General features: G+C 40.4%; 1 protein-coding gene across 6 annotated transcripts in view; it reads left to right on the plus strand.

Moving 5' to 3' along the window:
- SORCS1 (sortilin related VPS10 domain containing receptor 1) overlaps window positions 1–22332 on the plus strand; it is a 362307-nt gene extending 339975 nt beyond the window's left edge. The window contains exons 24-28 of one of the 6 annotated variants that reach the window (XM_053389262.1): window positions 8923–9022; window positions 13687–13792; window positions 13900–14060; window positions 19506–19708; window positions 21015–22332. In XM_053389262.1, coding sequence (XP_053245237.1) covers window positions 8923–9022; window positions 13687–13792; window positions 13900–14060; window positions 19506–19645 — 507 coding nt within the window. In that variant the 3' untranslated portion in view covers window positions 19646–19708; window positions 21015–22332. The remainder of the gene's footprint in view (window positions 1–8922; window positions 9023–13686; window positions 13793–13899; window positions 14061–19505; window positions 19709–21014) is intronic. The other 5 variants (XM_053389264.1, XM_053389265.1, XM_053389267.1 and 2 more) reach the window with 5 other exon arrangements.
- The last annotated feature ends 290 nt before the right edge of the window (window positions 22333–22622 follow it).

A 22622-nucleotide genomic window follows, 5' to 3' on the forward strand; every position in this document is an offset into this window, starting at 1 on the left:
AACAAATATGGGCAACTAAAGGATTTGCCTAGGTAGGCATGCCTAAACGAAAAGGTTTTCTAAAACTAACGGAGTCGAAGTTGACAAATAGGTGGACAACCAGTCTGAAAACCTAAGCTCCCTTCAAGCATTACTTATGTGTGGAGGACAAGCATGTTGAAAGGGGCCTTTGTCCTACTCCCAAATTCTTGCAGCTTCCTTTGCCATAGTCATGATGAGAAGAAGGTCTGTGATGGGGAGCTTTCTCTATGCATTGAGGCTTCCTGTTCAATTTAGAACCTTGCATGAGTGCTCCCCTTTCAGCATGCTTGCTCTGCATGCAAGTAATTTGTTAAAGAGGAATCAAGTCCTCTGAAGTATATTTGAAAGAACTGGGTGATTTTTGCCCTGGACCCGAGAAGATTAAGAGTCAACATGATAGGGGCCTTCCAGTATATGAAGGGCTGCAATGCTGTGCTCCTCAGCCTTAGATCCAATGGGTAGAAGTTTTAGGGAAACATATTTTAACCAAACATTAGGAGAAACATTGCAATGATTAGAGCAGTTGATGATGGGAAAGGCTGCCTTGGGAGCTCCCCTCTGCTGGAGGCATTTCAGCAAAAATTAGATGACCATGTTTCAGGGATGCTATGCTTGCATCCTTCACTGCAGATCTTACGTTGAGTTTGGGGTTGGACTAAACAAATTACACAGTCCCTTCCAACACTATTAATTTGTTTGAAATTTTCATTTGCTCTGTTTTTTATTTGAGCATGAGCACTGGACAGCCATGGGGCAATATTCAACTAAATCATGTGCAGGGGTTTACCCCCTCTCCTCTGGCCACACCCTATGCCATCCCCATAAGGACTGGAGGGAAAGTTCAGAAAATACTTAAGTGTGCTTCAGGGGGTAAGGGAAGAGAAGGAGAACATTTCATTGCACAAAGAGGAATCTTTGTGCTGATAGAACTTTCTCCTTAGCGCTATACTGAACAAATCCATAGTTTCTTCATAGCTTTCTGCTCCTTCAGTTCATTTGTGTCTCTCCATGCCTCTCTTTCTTTACCAGTATGGATATTTACATTGATAAAACTTAGTGTGGGAGGAGCGAGGATTCAATCATAGCAATCTTGATTTCACAGATAATTGCTTTACAATCCTTTTTTGCTATGCCTATTAGTGTGCATGTATATTCATGGGCATTGATAAAACGTTGCCAAAAAAAGGCAAATTTGATGTGAATATACACTAGAGTCCCTCTATTTGTGTGTGTGGGTTGTTGCTTTTTAAAAAATAACCATCCCGCAAGACTGCATTTGTTCATAGTATAACTGAGGCCCAAATAGTCTTACCTACATGCAGACATACATATGATCATTTTAGGATTGTTTTCTGCAGGGTTTTTTTTTTAAAATCAATGCACATTCAAACCAATTTACATAGAGAGGAGAAGATTTCAGTAAGTGGAAAGAACTGAAACCTGCATTAAACTGCACATACTTCAGTTACAGAATTAATATTACAAAGTCCACTGGTTATATTTGCAATGCAGGAGGAATGTGATGCAGGACAAAAGGAGCTGGAAAAACAACAATGGAGCCGAAGGAGAAATTATTCCGTCTGTAATAGTTAGTGGGAAAGTGTGTATGTGTGAGAGGGAGATGGGGATAAAAGAATGAGTAAAATGAAGTTAACTTGCAAAAGAAGAATTGAGCAGCACATGAGACTGTTGTGGTGTCAAAGGTCATAGTTACACATCCTGACCACCATTAAATATATATTACTAAGTTCTGTTCTCACACACAAGCCAAGCAACTTTCAGTGTGCCACTGGAGGGCAGTATTATACCTGCACACACATGCCCACAAGTGCCTATAAACATTTAAACTACTTTACCCAGTTCATGCTACCCGGTTTATTCATAAACTTATAATCCTGGGTCAGAATTTTAATGTGATGTTGACATTTTACTTCAGGAACTGTTGAAATTTCAAATGCAAACAAAATGTGAAGTACAGTTGTTGAAAGGTTGATGTACACTACATACAGAAACACACAATTGCTGCCTGACACTCAAGTTGCCTTACAAATGATTAACAGTGTACTCCTTTGCATGCTTACTCAGAAGTAAGGTCTGCTGTGCTCAATGGGACTTACTTCCAAATACGTGTGCATAGGATTAAAGTGTAAATATAGGTACAGAGCCTCATTCATAGCTAATATAATGTTAATTAGGCAATGTTACATGCAGTCATGAGTTATTTATGTCATTGCTGATAACTGTATCTGCAATCAGCATTGTACAGAGCCTTTAAATCTTTGGTGCTTGTTTCCTTTTGTGATTCCTAGTTCAATAATAGGAGCTTAAGATGGCTGCCTGTTTGTTCTGGGCTTCACTTCACATAAAGCTGTGTGCACTGCAACCAGGGCCATACATTAGACTAGCTCACTGTGCCTGAAGCAGTTTGGACCTGTTGCTGCATGAAAAAGATATATACTATAAATATCTGTACTGGTGTGGTGACATCAAGACTGAAATAGAAGATTTCTCTCGCTCTAGAATTTGGGACTGCAATATTTCAATATACTAGAATTAAAAACATCCCCCTCCCCCAAATGATATCACAATATGGAACCAGATTTAAGCTGGACATAATCCACAGGGAAATGCTTGTGGAAGTCCCAGTGAGAGAAACTGCCACAGCTTTTGTTTCATCTTATTTCATTCAATGAAGTTTCAGAAGGACAGCCTCTATGTAGACTGTGCACACACAGTTTTTGCATAACTACTTAAGTCCATAAACTCTACTGAAATGTTTGCAGAGGCTTTGGGTTATAACTACTATTTTTCACCGGATATAAGAAATGAGAACAAGAAAGATAAAGCTGTCTTCTTTTTTCTGCTGATGGCCAGTCATATGATCATTTTCCCCAATCAGATTATGAATCATCTGGCCCAGGCATAGGCAAACTCCGGCCCTCTGGATGTTTGGGACTACAATTCCCATCATCCCCGACCACTGGTCCTGTTAGCTAGGGATGATGGGAATTGTAGTCCCAAACATCTAGAAGGCCGGAATTTGCATATGCCTGGTCTGGCCCCCAAAATTTCCCTCCTCCCATTAGAGGCAATGCATATAAATGCTTTGCTGCAACATACATCAGTTCCTGCCTTCACCTGTTCCTCCTCTCCTTTCCTTCTGCCAGGGTCAGCTTTAAATACTTGACTATTATTCTAGGTACCCTTCTTTATTCATTTGTGATCTCACTAGGGGAAAGTGCCCAACATTGCTTAGAAACCACACACACACACAAATCAGTTCAGGTATGAAAGAAGTGGTTTAAACCGGTGCAGTTTTGAAACGTTCAGTCCGGCATCTTGAATCAGAATGGTACACAACTGTACAGAACTATAGAATTGTAGAGTTGGAATGGACCCCGAGGGTCATCTAACCCAAACCCCAGCAATGAGGGATCTCAACACAGAATTGAAAGTAGATTGGGCAGGAGAGAGTTGCTGATTGATATGTGTAAACCCAGTGCCATGTAAATGGAATTGCAGGAGCAGGTGTGTCATTCAGTGGTAGAGAATCTGCTTATTGTGCTGTGGGTGCCATGATTTGACCCTGGAATTTCCAAATAGGCTTGGAGAAACCCCTGTCTGAAACCCCCGAGAGCTTCTGCCAGTCAGCCTAGGGAATACTGAGCTAGAGGGGTCAATGATCTGACCCAAGATAAGGCTTCCTGTGTTCCCATGGCCCACATTTTAAATGCCTGAATCAACTTGAATGGGAGGCAGAGGGATACTGAGATTTCTGGCGCACACAGTGTGAGAAAGGCAGACCTTATTCAGGCAGAACTACCCCAGAAGCCAAATTAAATTTGTTTTGTTCTCTTTGTAAATTAACTCCCCCTCTCTTTCTTTTTACAAATTATTTGTTGTTATTATTCATTATATGTCCGTTGATGAGAGAATGATAGACAAAGAATGGCTTCTATTACAAAGAAACATTTTTGCACATTGCGTCTAATTCTGCAAATGAAGCAGATAAAGTCAATGAAGCTATGTGAAGGACCAAAACTAATTCAGAGACCTAATTATTTTCACAGGGGAGAACTCTTGATGACTCTAAATTAGGTGTTTTGCAATGCTGAGAAGCTTCATCTTCAGCATAAAAGCAAGAGAACAATATAGGGCAGCCATTGGGCATAAATATAAGGCAGTTTGGACCTGTGTGTGTCTAATTCTGAGAAAAGGCATAAAAGTATAACTAGATTCTAATGTTTTAAAATGCTGTTAATTAAATAAATGTCAGGTCTGCCGTTGCTCTTTTTATTGCATTTTATTTCCCCCCTTTTGTATCAACGTTTTATGCAGGTGTATTGTATTTCAACTTGTAACCTGCTTCCAAATTGTTTGCAATGAAGAACTAGAGAGAACTGCATTTAAGGGAGGGGATGAAATGGCTGAAATAAACATTAAAATATGGCTTTGCAGGCAGATTTAAATTCCGTTTGTTTCATTGGCAGCGAGTGAAATTTCCCCAGGATATTCTTGCGTATAAGCCCCATTGAAATGAATGGATAACTTATGCCCATTCAGTTCAACGGGGCTTGTGTAGGAGAGCAGTCCTTGTACTGTTTTTTTTTTTAAATCATTCTCTGATCTTTCCACATTAGCCTTGCTATTTTGTGGAACCTTAGGATCTGATAAGATAATAAAATAGTGCAACTGTAAAGTGAAATGATTTATGTATTCATTTCTCCCCTTAATATCTCATTTAATATGAAGCAGAGTACTATGTAATACCAGTTAATTTTTTTAAAGATCATATTGGATAGATAGATTTTGAAAAAATAAATAAAATAAAATGACATCTTCAGTCCTGTTCTACACAGCACTGTTCTTCTGTTACAGGCTTTGTTCTCAGGCTCCTTCCTGAGGCAAAGTTGTCTGCTGGATACTTGTAGGTGGATGATTTCAGGAAATAAAAATGGTGGCTCATGCCCTTGGATTTCCCACCCTATTTTCTTCAGCATGAGATTTGCAGCTTCTAGAACCCTATAAAACATACCAGAAACAGTTGGGTGGAAGAGATTCTTGTTGTTGTTTAGTTGTTTAGTCATGTCCGACTCTTCGTGACCCCATGGACCAGAGCACTCCAGGCACTCCTGTCTTCAGGAGAGATTCTACCCCAAGCTAAATCCCAGTATCTCTTGTGGTAGGTAGTAAAATGCCCTCCACCCCAAAGCCATAGTCATGCTGTGTTAGAAGAAGGGCACACAAAGTCTGCTTCCTTGAATCAGTATTTCTTTGAAAAAGCCATGGGTTGTTTTTTCCTCTTTATCCCAGTAAGTTAGCATTGGCTGAGACAAAAAAAGAAACAGCACCATAATGGTGTTATATTTCTTGTAATTTTTGTTTTGTTTTGTCCTAAGCTCTTCCCCACCCTTTCAACAATAAAACTCTTTCTGCACACTTAAACCTACATCACTGAATCACTTTTTGTTGATGATCCGCCACCCCAATCTTCTCAACCCATTACATTGACTGGGACAAAAAGACATGTACAATTGAGGCGTTTGTAAAACTTATTTTGTTGGTGTTGTCCCAGGTGCTTTTTGCTAGTTGGATTGGACTTTGCTGATTGGATTGGAGCTTTTTGCTGATTGGATGAACTTTGGGGACATTGTTGATCACTCTGCAGGTGGCCTGTGTTGTAGATCTAATTTTGTGTAAATTCTGCTATGGAAATTGAACCAGCCATTTATTTTTACCTCCAGAGGCTTGGGTACCCTTCAGATATTTCATTCAATTTGTTCTTACTATTACAGCTCTGTAAATTAGAGGCCACAGATCATACTTCCTATGACCTCCACTTTCTTGGTTAGTACTTTAGAGCAGTTTATATTGTGGTGGCTGTCATCCAAGATATCATTTCATGTTTTGTTTCGGTGCGTCCAAGCTGGAGTTGCAGCCGTGGAACCGTAAAAGGCCACCTGTCCTTCTGGAAAATTTGGCACATTTTCACACTGAGTTGGTGCTATGGAACATTACTTGTCATGGCTGCAAATTCCCTCCTGGGCAGTTGCAATTGTAAAATACTTTTGGATTTCTCTCATGCCAAACTGTCACTGAAGAGCACTTGAGACTGAGTACAAGTGGGCAAGTTTCAAAACTGACAAAAGTATTCTAGTCTAGTGGACACAAGGTCACACACAAAATTTTAGTCCTCATTTCTGTGTGGACTGCACAATCCCAGACTGCCTTCAACTGTATGGGAATCTGCATGATTCCTACATCTGCGACTGGAATTTACAAACATAACAAGTCAGACTTGCAACCCTCTGTTAGCTGTACCACACAAATTCAGGGCTCTTATCACAGGATTAACAATTAGGACACAGTCTTTTTAAGAGACAGAAACCCTTCCCCTTTTTATTTCAATACTCAACATACATAAAACATGAAAAACATTTAGAACAACCAAAACATTTCCTATAACACACATTTAGTAACTTATATAAAGAGTGCTTCACATCACTACATCTTTTTTTAAAGCAAAAGTTAACTTTTGGGCAGTCATCTTGTGACAGAGATCTATGTAGCTTCTATTTCCATAAACTAGTGATGTAATTCCCTAATGTAATTTGTTTTAACTAAGCCCTCATACATTTTCAAAGGTTCATGAGAAATTATCAGGCGTGAAAGGACATCCCCGTCATTTTAAGGCCATTTGCAGCCTTTTGTTGATTTGGTTTAATTCTGTAACACTGCTAAGATGGGAATTGATGTTTTGATTTTTATTCTTCACTGTGAGGGATTTATCAGCAACTTTTTATTATCACAATTGGATTTTTAAAATAATTCTGGCTCCTGCATTTCATATTGGCCACTGATAGCTTGGAACACTATTCTTGGCTCAGCCTTAATCAGGAAATCTGTTTACATGCTGAACATTGAACTAAGCTTGAAGAGAACCAAATTTCTTGCACATGTTGTATTTTTTTTATTTAAAAAATGAGTGCAGATGGACATTCCATATGTCTCTTACTGTGTCTGTCATCTCTGAAGACTGTCTGCCTGCCTCCTATATTTTCCTGTCTCCTTTTCCTTTTTCAAAATAGCTTTGATTTTTAAAATTAATTTTAAGTTAATTAATTGCACTTAATATTCCCATAAAAAAGGAGATGCAAAATATAAAAGGAGGTCCAACAGCTAAACTGGGAAGAAGGCTCAACTAGGCATGATACTGACTGTATCTTTGTATTTAATGTTTTTTAAGATGCAAAGAGCACCATTGTCAGGATTGCAGCTGATGTGACAGTATCAAGTTTGGCCTTTAGAAATATGATTGAACTAAAAATATTTCCATACTTAGGACAGACCACTTGCTGCAGAAGAACCTGCCACATGCTTATAAATGGGGACTTAAAGAAGCTAATCAACTAAAAAAATGAAATATCACTAAAGAGAGTAATCTTAGAATAGTATTCTCAAGATGTAGAAGAGCAGAAGATAAGCTAGGATCTAGACTGGCAGGCATAACACTCTTATCTCCGATGAAGAAGGTTAAGAAGTGGTACAAGTATCCCTCCATTTTGCTCTTCCAAACCCCGCTGGTCTCTAGCAGTGGAGAACCTCTCCACCACAGATATATTTACTGTACCTGTGGAGTGCATGAGTGGAAGCTACCTCTGGTAGCTACCTTCAACCCTCCCTGCCCCAATAGCAGCTTCATTGCCCTCATCCACCTTCTGCTCTTCTGCTGGCATGGGTGTCAGGACTTCCAATGGGGTGGTGCTTTTTCTGCTTCATTTAGTATGGCTGCTTTTAGATGAAAATGAGTCATATCATGAGACAGATATGTTTTGATTTCTTCAACAGGAAAGATTGGAGCGAACTGTAGCCCAGAGTAAACCATCAGAAGTCACCAGCCCAGTGTGTGTGTGTGTGGATGGGTGGGTGTGTAACAATATGTAGCAAAAAATCTCGTACATCAAAGTTCCTCCTTTCTCATGCCAAGAAAGGAGAAAAGTGAAAGGAAATAAAGGAAAGCAAAGAAACAAGAAAATGACACAAGAAGAGGGGAGAGGGATAACATAGCAAAAACTCTAGAACACCATAAATAAGTTTAAAGGAGAAATATTGTCATTTACTTCGCCAATCCAGAAATGAATGGATTTCATTTCTAGAGTCACTGGCCCATCTCTTGTGTCTTGATATTGTCTCAGGATGTGCACAAAGCATTTTCTTGGGGATGTAGATTATAGAGTCGAAACATCTTCACACTCCTAGAGCTGACAAAGAGAAGGTTCAAGTTCAAATGAGTGTAGGTATAATCACAAATTCATGCCCATTTATCTAGGTCCAATCAGAGCCATTGTAGCATTATCATAACTTTCTCTGTAGCTCAGTCCATTGCTATGCGAGTTTTTGGTGTTCTAGCCTGAGCCAGATGTAGGGGAAGTAAGTACTAACTCAGACAGTGCACTAGTGTGAAAAGCTCTTTCCATATCAATGGTGGCAACCCTGATACAGAGCACTGCAATGCCCAGTGACCTATTTTTTTTTTTTGGCTACATGGTGTTTATTGTGTAAAACCTATGCTTACACAGACAGTTCAAGACTTTTGAATAGGTTCTCAGTTTAAGATGGCAGCTTCCTCCACTGTTCATAACAACCCCAATCACCAACTGGTAATATTGCAGAAAGAAACCTCAATCAGAAAGCATTCATAGATACAGTACCCACTTTTTTTTTTAAAGGGGTGAATACAATAGCATCATTTCATAACTGCCCTCAGACCTTTTATGCCATTTTCTCTGAAGCATCCATTAACAGTCACTGTCTGACAAGAGACTAGGCCAGATGGACCATTGTTCTTGTTCTTTGTGATTGTACCATATTTTATTTTTTTACAATAATTTCTTATTCCAGATTTCAGATATATTGGTCCAGAAACTGAACCAAAACGCCATCCAGTTTGATTTAAAGCCTGGGGTTCGAATCCTTGTCCATGCTGCCCATTTAACAGCAGGTTGGTATAGATTCCTAAAAACCTCTGCCAGTGTTGTTAAGCACAGCTTATTATGAATTCTCCAGTGGCAGCACTGTGGAAATGTCAATTTTTTTGTATTTGGAATACTCTGTATTTTTATTGCAAGATATTGAAAATAGCTCAATCAACGCTTTATGCATGTTTACTTGGAACATCAGGAAGAAGCCTTATTGTGTTCAACAGAGCTTACTGCTACCAAGTGTGTTTAGGATTGCAGTCTGTATGTGTTACAAATCTTGGAATGGCTATTTCACTCAGCCTGTTTTGGCCTTTAAAGAGCACACTGTAGAGGAAGGAATGAAGCACATAGTGGCTGTGGTGCTGTATACAAGGCCCCTGCCTCCAATATCCCTGCACCCTGAGTGTGCCATTGTATGATGAAAGAAACTGTACCCCTATGGGTACATGAATATAAGAAAAGCCCTGCTGGATCAAGGCTCACCTGTTCCAGTATCCTGTTCTTGCAGTGGCCAGTCAAGTGCCTTCAGGAATCTTGCAAGCAGCACATAAGCACCACAGTACTCTCTCCTCTTGTGATTGCCATCAATTCAGAGGCATGGAGGTAGCTAGGTTTTATTTTATCATAAAAGGTTTAGGTATGGCATGCCCTCCCATGGGGGTTTTGTGGCCTCATTTGCAAGGCTCATGGCAGCTGCTGTAACAGTTCTAAGCAGAGAAAGAAAGAAAGAAAGAGAGAGAGAGAGAGAGAGAGAGAGAGAGAGAGAGAGAAGTTAAAAAGCAGTCCTTGGAGCACATTGTAAAATTTAAGTAAGATAATGTCGTGCGTTAGTTTTTTAGATGGGACAGAATGGGCTTTGTACCAGTCATGTATGTAACTGAAACAGACAACTCAACCCTTAGTTGCCGGTATCTAAAATAAACAACATTTTAATGCCTCTTTGCAAGTTGGAATTTGAATAAATGTGGAAAAATAATCTGTCAAATTCCAAATTCAGACACTTTTCACTTTAACCTTAATGATAATGATGGCAGTGCTGAGTTTTCCCCTTTTCTCATTTTCCATTCCTTGCCGGCTAATTAGTAAAATCATAGATTAAGTGCAAATCAGCTGAGCCTTGTTTACAGGATTGTGACATTCTTGTTTCCTAAACTGCTACAAATTTGGTGCCAGTTTTCTCAAGATACCTTTAAAAATCTATCAACACAAACCCATTTGTCATTATATCCCAATAAATCTAATATTATATAAAGTGTTTAAGCTGCATTGTAATTATTATTTGCTAACTCTGTGATCTTCAATGATTCATGCACAAAGATTGTCACTGTTTTCATGTGCGCAAACCCTGTTGGTTTCAATGGGAAATGCGCATGTAAACTGAATAAAATGACCCCTTTACTTGGCTAGCTTTTATTAACAATATCCACGGCAGCATTATTGTTAGTGATTTTATGTCTACTCTGTCTCAACGTTAATTCAGGACTCCTTTTGCTGTTGTGGCTCCTATAAGATGCATATTTCATCCCAAGAACTGTTTGTGAAACATGAATTTGGCATGTCAGTCAAAATAATAACTAGCTATAACCTGACCAGTTCAGCCGAAATGCATTCTACATCAAGATAATGAAGTTCATGCCATAGTTTACATTTGAGTCCCACTGGCTATGTTCCTGTGCTGGCTGCAACAGCTCTTCAAGGTTTCAGACTGCAAACACTCCCAGCCCAACCTAGAGCTGTTGGGGATTGATCCTGAGACCTTCTGCATAGAAAGCATGTGCTCTGCCACTGAGCATGGACAGCAGTGAGCTCCCACCTCTCCCGCACTGACCCAGTGCCTAAGGAGATCAGAAGCTTTTGCTTTCATTTTCATCCACGCATCTGCTTGCTCACAGAAAATCCAATTGCCATTTGTTCTGACTGAGCACTAAAGAGCAGTTTTCTCCAAGGAAAGAGGAAGTGTGGATAAACCATAATTGTAAATTGTGGATAAACCATAACAGCGGAAAAGAAGCCGCCTTGAACCACAGTCCTGGCATATATATTTTTTGCCTAAAACTGTGCTTGGTTGAAAAAGGAAGCAGACACTTTCAATCTCTTCCTGGCTCTGCAGGAGGAGTGGGGAACAGGAGTGCATGAACAGAAATCAGACGATACGTTTTCCTGTTCATTTCATGTTAGTTAAAAGGTGAAAGCTGATTTGACGCGCTGTTTAATCCAGCCTCTTCCCTATTTCACTGAAGCCTAGATTTCACTTTATCCACTGCAGAAGGAGAGTAGGGTTTCATCAACTGGCCTTACCCGGCTAATCTGCATCCAAAAGCCTCATCCCATCAGGTTTCTGCTAATGTACATATTTTTTCCCAACATATGCATCTTGCTTGCCTTCTACAAATGGTATTGGTCATTTTGCCATTTCCACCACAATTTCTAATACCGTAATCAGTCATTTGGTAATGGTGGGTAGAGCTGCACTTTCTCAGTATCTGGCTAACACTTCCTTGGCAGCATTTAAGAGACTTATAATTAAGATTTTTCACAAAAAAATGGATCCCATTAGCCTAAATATTTAATAAACAAACAGAAATCCAATTTAGGACTGAATGTCACAAATTTATTCACAGTTTAAATACAGCTAGAACAAACTAGTTTCATAAATTTAATGTTTCCCACTTTGCCTAGTCTTTCCCAACCTAGGGTCCTCCCAATATTTCTGGACTACATATCCCATCATCCCTTACCATGGACCATGCTGTCTGCAGCTGATGGGTGTTGGAGTTTAAGTCTACTGATAATCACAAGGCAATGGGCTCCTGCTATTTGTGTGAGGATCTCTTTTTGGGTAAAATTTCAATTGCCTGTGTGAAAAAGGGTCTTTGCACAGAGCTCTGGGAATAGTGCATGCAGAGAGCAGCAACATTTTTTTAAAGGGCATAAGGAACGAGCCACTGTTTAAAGCATTTCTTAAGCCAGATTTACTAATAGCTTCTCTTGGGATCATGGCTGTGTGCTCCTCTATCCAATTAGCAGCACAGCAAATATCTGCATGTCCTCTTTATAAGTGTGAAAAACCTACAGGAGGTGAAGAAAAAATGCCTAACTCCTGTCACTACTGAATTAAAAGTATCCTCTAAATAGGCAGCTGTCACCTTTTCAATGGACTGATTCCTTTCTTTAAAAAACAGAAGAAAAAACCAGCTAGTCAAATGGTACAGGATAGAAATGAAATCTTTGTTTTTTATTTCCAGTTGCCTAAATAATCCAGAATGACCAGGGAAGTTGGGTTTATCCCACATTCCACTCTGCCCCACCACACCCCAACCACATTCCCCCACCAACCCAGAAAAATTCAAAAGCCTATTTATTCAAGATTACCAAGTTTATTCTTAGAATGTTTATTCAAAAGCATGAAGAGTGAATATAAATGTCTTGGGACTTACAATGCTTGCCTCAAAAACAAAATGAACATTCTGAGCTCCAAATTCTTATCTGGCTTGGAATTTTAATCTGAGCTGGGGAAGAATTGCCTTCTTAACCCCTTTCAACTACATTTTCTGTGTGCTACTTGGGTGCTGGTGCACAGTGTGCTAGATATCAGAGTAGTGAGGTCTCTCTTCCCTTCTCTACCAGAGCACAAACACATTAATGTGGAGGCAGAGGGAACAGAGAGAATTTGGGGGATTTACCTCTTGTTTTCTCAATGGATATTCCATCCAAATAAATACTAAGTGAAAAATTAAGTACTTGAACTATCTGTAAATAAAACAAAGTGCCACCTCCATGCTCAGCAGGTAACTTTATCATGTATGGCAATATGTTTCCACATTTGAATTTTACATGAAACCCGTCTATTGCATTGAGAAAAGCCCATGCACAATCTGCTAGAGTTGCATTAAGATTTGACCTTGGATATAGCAGTATATTTTCCCAGTTTATTTGCAGTTTCTACAAACTAGTTAGGATTGGTAAAGGCACTGGTGGTGGGTTAGTATGTTCGCTACAGCATCCAAGCCCAGGTCAGATTCAGAATCATCTTAACAAGAGCATACTTTTGTTCATGGTTTTGGAGAAACTGGGGGGGGGGGATTTAGTGAGGACAGGCTGTTCTTTTTGACTGATTTGCAGAGCAATATGACAAAGCTGCCAGCTATTTGGAAGGAGTACATTCTGCTTTTCTGGCAGGGCCAGTCCTCAGCCAGCCTTTGAGACCACATACCACTGCATGGATTGGTCCAGATACTACTGCATTTTGGATTGGGATTGTGCAAGCACAAGTCCTAGATGCTCGGTGGAGGTTCTGTAATTTTCAGTTCACAAGACATTGTATGTTTCTGCTGAATACAGTACAGCCCTCTGGATGAGAAATTTGGAAACATCAAAGGCGGCTATCCAGAAAAAGGGTGATGATTACTTTGCAGTTTCTGTGTAGGCTGATTTGGTGGTGTGTATATAATTTTATACCTCCATTAACTGATCCCCAAAGATGTGGTTTCCAAATGGAGGACCAATAACAACTGTGTCTATTGGGAGAGGTTTGTGAATTGGCTGTGAAGACACATAACAACAAAGAAGGGCAGATTTCTAAATCCAAGGCATAGTAAACATAAATAAATACATCCTCTAGTTAGAAAGCCTTATCAGAACATTTGGGACCTAATGTTCTAAACTTTTCTTTAACTTTTTACAGCCCCACTCATAGATGTCACACCTAGCCACAGTGGTTCAGCCATGCTGATGCTGCTCTCCGTGGTATTTGTGGGATTGGCAGTATTTGTAATCTACAAATTCAAAAGGTATGACTCCTTCCTTCTTTCCCTGCCATTCTTCTGTCAGGTGTGAAAGCATAATGCGAAGAGCACCTTAGCATACACGCCAATTATGGTTTCTGTTAATGTTTTAGGAAGATTCCGGGCATTAATGTTTATGCACAGATGCAGAATGAGAAAGATCAAGAGATGGTCAGTCCAGGCAGTCAAAGTGAAAGCATGCCTAATGTCCCTCAAAGGGAGCTGATGACCCCAGAACAACTAGTAGATGAGAAGTTGGATACCCAGCCCATAGGTAAATAAACTACAGCAGCCAATAATTAGTCAAAGTCTGCATTCTCATTGGCTATATCTATTCTGAGTCTTCCAACCTCCTCTGCTAAAACACTGTTCCCACTGCTCTGTTAATCTCTCTCTAAATTGGTCTAAACTAACTCCAAGATCTTTACTTCTCCTCTTCTATTTATTGAATAAGAAAATCCACAGTGAAGCTTTGTCTTCACTATAATAACTCTCTCTGCAGTTGTTCAGGGTTATGAAAACAAGAAAGTTGTGTGATCAGGAAAATGTTTATGAGTTTCTGGTTCACAGTTCCTGCCATGAAGTTTACCTGTACCTATGAAGCTGCATGATAGTTACTGGGAAAGTGCAAACTCCACCTCACTAGCCTCCCAACAAATTGCAAAGCACTTTGACTTCACTGCATGATAGATTTAATTATTGTTATTCCATCTCACGTTTTAGGGCAAGCCCCTATAGAACATTAGAAACAACAGAGCCTCAGATAAAGTGTGCTGTGCTTTCAAAATATCTTCCCATGAATAGTCACTCTAACATGGCCCACCTACATTGAAGGTAGGAAGCAGTCTGGCAAAGGATGCATAGCTACATATCACTTTTAATTTTGCCATCTCCCATTAGTGTAGTCTATCTGTTGAGAAAGAAAAGAAAAGATAGATTGAGGATGTACTTTGCTAACAATGTTATCCAGAGTAGCCTTGATGTGGTCTGGGAGATTTCAGTGCTACTTCAAGAAAACTAATAATAATTATTTTTTGGTGCTACAGTATTTGTGTTCCTTGGCTTGGTTTAATACGACAGACTGCAGACCACACTCTCGGTAGCAGTCCTCAGATAACTCAGTTGGTTTTGGCAGGATCTCAGTGGAAATGTCTTCAAGGATAACAGCCTGAGGGTTTCAGCCAAAAGGGAAAGCCAACAAGATTCATGTATGTAAAGTTCTGCAGGAACTGGTTATGTTCACCAAACATTAAATTGCTGCAGGGCACATAGAATCATGTGAGTTACCAATCTCCCTAGCATTTGATCATGTGGCAAGGAGATTCTTGCCTCATACTTGTGCCTGAGCAGAAATCTGGGGAAGTTAGTGCAGGAGAAAGTTGTCCTCACCAACTGGACACGGGCTAAAGAGGTCTCCTCCCACAAGCAGCTGCATGCTCAGAGGAATATAGGAAGATGCCTTCTACTTAGTCAGACCCTTGGGTTATATGACCCAGTATTATTTGCTCATACTGGCAGCAGAAAAGATCCTTCCCATCACCTGCTCCCTGAGCTTTAAAAACAAAACAAAGCAAAAAAATCTAAGAGACGCCAGGGATTGAACCTTGGACGTTGTGCACACAAAGCTCGTGGTACAGCCCCTTCCCAAGGGGTTGTACATTGTGAGACAGAAAATTGTGGTTGCTATTCACCATCTGATTACCTTTTTTACTAAATTGTATTCCTCTCATTCTTAAATATTATATGGCTTTCTGGTTTCAGCATCCTAGTTTTGATTTATTATTCCTGCCTGATAGACAATTTGAGCATGATAGTTATCTGCCCTGTCTACATGTTCTTTCTTTCTTTCTTTCTTTCTTTCTTTCTTTCTTTCTTTCCTCTCTCAACCTCTCTCTCTCTTTCCTCTACACACCATAATCTAGATTATATATATTTTGTTGGACAATGTTAAATATGTAACAGTCCCTCAGTGCAGGGATTTAAACTTGATGACCTCTGTTTCCTTTTCAGTCAAATGATTCTATGAATAACTTGAAAATGCTGCATTCTAGAAATCTTGGTTTTCTGAAAGTCTTCATAATTAAAATGTGTTGCAAGACGCAAAGTTCATTTCTGCCTGGTTTTATCGTTACCTGATGGTACAATTGTTGTGGATATCCAAATAAAAAGGCGTATTTTAAATGCCATTCTGTACGATGCACAAATCATTTAAAATGCAGTAGCTGAATTTAATGTAATAATGCCATTGCCTTCAATGAACTTGGGCTGTTTTAAATTGAAATGCTACAGCTTTACTTTCCCCCATTTATTTTCTTTTGTATTCTATGCAATGAACTATGAGGGTTGGGGTTCTGGCAGGAATGCACTTTTGACAAGAAAGCCAACCCTTTCCTTCTAGGATGACCACAAAACCACATAAGAGAAGGACAACAGAATCAGTGGATAGCAAGGTTATCCATTTTTCAATTGATGCCGATCTTGTACTTTAATACTCAGATATAAAGTAGGATAAGTTTCCTCATTGCTTTATACCAATGCAACAGACTTCTGCTTGCACAATGAAACATCCCCATCCTCTCTTCTTCCCTGCAGCTGCCTGCACACCCTCAAAAATTTGATCCATTTGATTGAGGGATTCCTCCCCACACCCAAATTGATGCTTTTGTGGGCATGCTGGGAGAGGAGAGGAAGGGGAAGTCTCCTTGCATGAGCAGAATGCCATTCAAACATCATCATCATCAACAACAACAATTACAGTTCTATCCCATCTTTCCTTCAAGGAGCTCAAAGTGGCATACAGTGGTACCTCGTGTTACGTACTGTTCCCCTTACAAATGCTTTGGGTTGCGTGCTTTGCTAACCCGGAAGTAGATGCCCCTTGTTGAGAACTTTGCCCTGGGATGTGAGTGGAAGTCGCACTCCTGCAGCGCGGCAGTGCCATTAGCGAAAGCATGCCTCATGTTACGAGCAGTTTCGGCTTAAGAACGGACCTCCGGAACGGATTAAGTACGTAACTCGAGGTGCCACTGTACCTCCTCATTTTGTCCTCACATAACCCTGAGAGGTAAGTTAGGCTGAAAGGCAGCGACTGGCCCAAGGTGACCCAGGGAGCTTCTTGGCTGAGTGGAGATTCGAACCATGGTCTCCTAGCTCCTAGTATGATATTCTAACCACCACACCATAGAACCTTATATGTTCAGCTGCACAAGAGCAAACTGAGCAAATTTTTTTTGCATCATTTTCATTGATACAAATGTAATAAGCACAGAGTTCACATAATAGTTTTTAAATTACAGCTCAATCATACCAACATAACAGCTTTAAAATGGAAAAATGCACTATAAAACTAACAGAAATTCTCATTTACTTTCATATACAAATGTTCTATCAGGGGAGTTACAAGAGTTCCAGAGAACTTGGGAGACCTTTTATAAATCTCCATTGCAGCCTGCAATATTTGCTCCAAACTCCAAGCAAATCTTGATTATTTCAAATAACAGTTAGGTTTGTAGTGCTATGCCCACTTTCCTGAGAATAAGCCTCTTCAGTCAGTTGGGTGTGTGTCTGTATAGCTATTAATGTCAGTGCTAATATATACCAGAGCTATCTTGTCCTTTTCATATCAACATCTTTCATGGGGATGGGGGACCATAGAGAAAAATCTTGCTGTAACTCAGTGAACCTGTTTTCACAAATGCATGAACACATATTTACATTCATCATGGGGCATTTTCTTCCACCCCTCTCACTAGCACAGTCCCATCCAACTCTTTGTTGATTCATAAGCCACTTTTAAAGCTCTAGGGTTCATGGATTCAAAAGCACAGCAAAAGAAATTCTTGAACTGAATTCTGAAGAGAATAAAATTAATACAATGATGAGCAAAACAATGAGAAAAACTCAGAAAATCATGAATTGGGCATCGGAAGATCAGAACGTGAGCAGCAAAATGCTACAAATATTTGACCCAAGAGTGGCAGAAATGTTCTGACAGGAATGAGAGGAGATATGAAGCAGCTGGGAGAATCAATACAAATGCTAAGATAAAAATGGGATCCAGGGAGAAAAATTAACCATTAGTCAAAATGCAATAGAAAAGAAAGGGAATTGACTAGCAGATGGACAGCAACCGAACAACAATTCATAGGAAAGAAAAGGGAAATAGCATTAATATTAAATGAAGGCAAGGAATGAGAAGACAAAGAGATGATGAGCAAGGGGAAAGCATAAAGCCAACTTTGCTGCCAAAGTCTTCATGGCCAATTGAATGAGAAAACACGAAGCCACTCAAAAGAAATAACAGCAGGAGTCTTGCAGAGAGAGTGCATACGTGGAAGAACTGAAAGAGAAAAAACACATGAATAAGAGCAATCTTATTATACACAGAGCTGCATCTCAAGAGACTATACAAAAGGAAATGAGAAAGAGAAGAATGGCGGGGACTGTGGATGCAGTTAGGTCAGGCTAAACATGGTGCTGGTTTCTGAGAAGTCTACCTAACTAACAGATGGAGATGATTTTTGAGGAGACGGGGAGCTGAAGTTGGGGTGGCAAACCAGTGGTCTTCCAGATATTGTTGGACTACAGCTTGCTTCTTCCCTGACCATGCTGGCTGGGGCTGAAGAAGAAAATGTGTGGTCAGAGGGAAAGAAATTCTGCTCAACAGAATTAGGCTGCATTCACACAACAGTTGATTCTATTTTCCTGACATTTTCTCACTTGATAATTTCCATGTTTATTGTCACCTTTCATACACAAAAACCCCTTCTGGAAATCTAGCTGAATCTTGTGGAGGTTTAGCACTCATTTCTGTGTTAATTGCCTGCAGAAAAATCCATTTGTGACCACGTTAACCCAGAGAATTGTGAGATGAAATTTGGTGTGGTATGCTGGGGTGCAGTTATTTCCCATCAAAGTCATGGGTGACTCATGAAGGAACAGAAGCAGATAAGAACATAAAGGGTGGTACCATAACTAATGATATCTACTCTTGAGTCATGCCATGCCCACTGGCATGAATTAAATTTAGCAGGACATGTTGGTATATCAAGCAAAAAGCCACAGTTCCATCTCACAACAGGCGATGTGGTGTAAAAGGACCGTTGAAAACCAAGACAGACATCTTAGCATTATAACCAGGAAAACTAATGCAATATTCCCCATGCCTGAATTCAACCTTAGTATCAAACAATGACCTAGCAAGAGTGACCGTTTGGGTTCAGTCCATCACCTCCATCAGCAAGTGTGAATCACCTGACTTCAGTTATATTCCAACACCTAAATTTCAAGTTCTACATTGTTAGAAAAGGGACTCTATGCACTAGTTTAAGTCTTGACTGACATATCCCTTGAACAGTACATTTGGCTTTCTTGGCCTTCAGCACTCAAACTTGAAGAATTCTAAAGGTATGGAATGTAAGTCATGAGAAGGTAGAGGTGGAATAATCTATCCAGAAAATGACCTTTTAAATGGATCGTAAGGAGTAAAGAACAGAGCAAAACCTGCCAGTAGCAAGGAAAGAGGCAGATTTTGACAATTCTGTAAATAGAAGATTATTTATAAGTACACAGTTGGTGATTAAATGCATGCAAAATATGTTCTGTTATTATAATGGTGTGGTTTTTATTCTTAATCAGCTTCCCTTCCTCCCCCTCTCCTTGCCCTTGTGGTACTGTGCTTTTAATGAATCTAACTGATTCTAGCTGGGGTTATTTGTAGGGTTGCCAGATTTCCAAAGACCAATTCTTGTACACAAGAGGCTATTGGGAGGAAAAATTCCTGGACATCCTGGACACCAACCAACGAGCGTGAGCAGACAGCCAAGGACTGCCCAGAGTCCAGGACCAGACAGTGCATAGACTGTTGCCCTACTGATGAGCATGCTGGTGGTCAGATGTACGAGGAGCGCTCGTCAGGCGCAGGTGCGCTGGGTTGCTGACTTGCTGATTAGTAGACTGGCGGTCAGCAGAGTGGAAGGGGGGCTGGGGAGGGGCTGTCTGCCGAGGGCAAATACCAAAGCATCAGTATGGAGAAGCAAGTGGACAGATGGAGTCCTTTCAGAGCTGCCAGTCACAAGGCTCAACTATGAGGACACTGCACAAAGCAGGCAGTTCTTCTATGTCCAAAGCAATCATGGATATCTGGCAACCCTATTTTGGATCTAGCCTTGGCTTAATATGAGCCAGTGCTTACCAGGGCTCAGCCTGAGAGCATTTCATGATGCCAGGCTCAGCTTTGGACACTGACAACTAAAAAGAGCTAGAGTGCATCTCTTGAGCATGTGAGGGTTGTCTCTCGCTCCACACTGAGTTATCATAGCCAATCTCAACCTGTCTGGGATTAAGGTTGCTTCTTAGTGAATCATTAGAAGTAAATGAACATCTCCACTCTGACAGAAGAACAATTTTCTTAATCTGGGGGAGAGGATGTCACAGAATCTATTTGGCTTTGATAGGATTCTAGCTGGTCACCTGAAGTTGCTCGTTTTACGCAAGGCTTCGGTTAAGGGCCCCTTGTGGACAGATAGGTAGAATATAATTTTGTCAAATAAATAAAGCCAACAGGCGCTGCCAACAGTTTGACATATCCTTATGGAGGATGGATGAGACATTCTCCATTCGGTAATATTTCTGTGGGTAGCCAAGAAAACTTGGAGGGACAGAAAGTTAGCACTATCCTTAGTACATAGCCCTTCCTATTTCTCTTTCATGACAACCGGTTCTGCTGGAGGGCTTTGGATATTCCCAGAGATAAGGAGTTTTATGGCAGGAGGTACTGCTTACATGCTGAATGAGAGCCTCTGGTGCTCTTTCTTTAAAAATTAACCACTGGATATGAAAACTGATTCAGTTCACATCTGACAGTCACTGGGTGGGAACACACTCTGCACAAAGACAAATGCACCGGCAGATTGTCAGATCTCTGACACCTTGTATTTCATTTCAAATGCCATTAAAAGCATTGTGCTGCTTCTCAGAGGAACACAGCTAGTCCCATTCCTCCTCTCCCTCATCTGCCACTCCATAATTTGACATGGTTAAGTCATATTCATTAGTACAGGAACAAGACATTACAGTCTGCCTTCTAAATGACAAGCAGATATTCTGGGTGCATGGTGTGTTAGGAAGAAACAATTAAATCCAAAGACAATTGACATGATATTGAGAGACTTTCTGCTCCTGCTCGCTTTGCTAACTCTCCTTTTGTTGTTGTTTTTCTCTGCCGCAGGAAGTATTTCCACAGTTGCTGAGACACAAAGCACAAAAGAAATCCCTACCTGTATAAATGTTTGAAACAAGGACACCGGTCTATCTCTGTCCCCTTCACCCTGATATATATATATATGTATAAAAAGGAAAAAAGGAAACCAATCACTGCTTTTGGACTTTTTGATTCTTCTGACGACAAAGGGGTTTTTAGCTTTAAGCCTGTGCATGTGGATGTCATTTGGATAACATATTGGGAACTGCAGTGTACAGGTGCTCTATTTTAATGGAGTAAAAGAGGAAGGAAAAAAATACTTCCTCTTAATCCTCTTCTCTCTTCTTTTCTAATCAAGGTTTAATTTGTAAGTGATTCATAATGAATATAGGCCAAGAACGTGCATGGGGTCTTTGTGGGAGGGGGGTGGAAGTTCCTGACTTTCGGTATAACTTATGCTTTTAGCACTGCAAGATTGTAGGTGGATTTGCCACTCCAGCCTACATTCCTGCACCTGCAATCCTATACACACGGACTTAGAAGTAAGCCCCACTGAACTCAATGAGGCTTTCTACTGAGTAGACATGCATAGGAATGCAGTGTCAAATACTCACAAAAAATCTGCACTAGAGTTTGATGGCATCACAATGTTCTTAGGGGGGTTGTTTATGTTTTTCAGATGTCTCTGTTTGGACTTTTACTTTTTGTCTTGTGATGTTCCTTTGTCTAAAGCTGTTTTTAGCTTGTTCAGATACAGTTCAAGGTTCAGACGCAGCTCAAGTTCCTTTCACTGGCAGAATCAAATTCTTTCCTAAACATATGTTGTCCCTTCATTCATGCCTGTCTAGTGCAGTGTGGCTGCCCAGATGTTCCTGGACTTCAGCTCCCATCAGCTCTAGCCAGCAGAGCAGGCAATAAAGGATGGTGGGAGCTGGAGTTCACCTAGAGAGTCACAGTTTTCCCATCCATATCATATGGGATAAAGAACTAGCTACTCCAAGACCTACCTTTGAAGGATCTAACCATAAAATACATTTCACTCTCTGATTGTTGTTAGTTACATTCTGCACATACCCGTTGCAATCAAGAATGAAAAAGGAATGGTGCTATCCAGTCCAGATTGATTCAGTCCTGCGTAGCATCTGCACCAGTTCCTTCATGTGTTTTTTTCCAGCATTCTGACTATTCTATTCTGACAGCAATAGTTTTAAAGAAAGCTGAGTGCAACTTGTGGCAGGCATACAGTATTTCCCATACTGTACACAAACATTTATTTTGCTCCATTGTTCCATCTGGCCTAACAGATCGAGCAATTAGTGTATAGATCATGAGCACAAATCCTTTTTTTAAAAAAAACACACTTTCAGCTTGCAGAGGACATGCTCAAGAATAATAGTTTTGCAACTAGAGAGCCAGTGTGGTGTAGTGGTTAAGAGCGGTAGTCACGTAATCTGGGGAACCGGGTTCGTGTCTCCGCTCCTCCACATGCAGCTGCTGGGTGACCTTGGGCCAGTCACACTTCTCTGAAGTCTCTCAGCCCCACTCACCTCACAGAGTGTTTGTTGTGGGGGAGGAAGGGAAAGGAGATTGTTAGCCGCTTTGAGACTCCTGAAGGGGAGTGAAAGGCGGGATATC

Source organism: Podarcis raffonei, chromosome 5, assembly GCF_027172205.1.
Source record: "Podarcis raffonei isolate rPodRaf1 chromosome 5, rPodRaf1.pri, whole genome shotgun sequence".
NCBI classification, from domain to species: domain Eukaryota; kingdom Metazoa; phylum Chordata; class Lepidosauria; order Squamata; family Lacertidae; genus Podarcis; species Podarcis raffonei.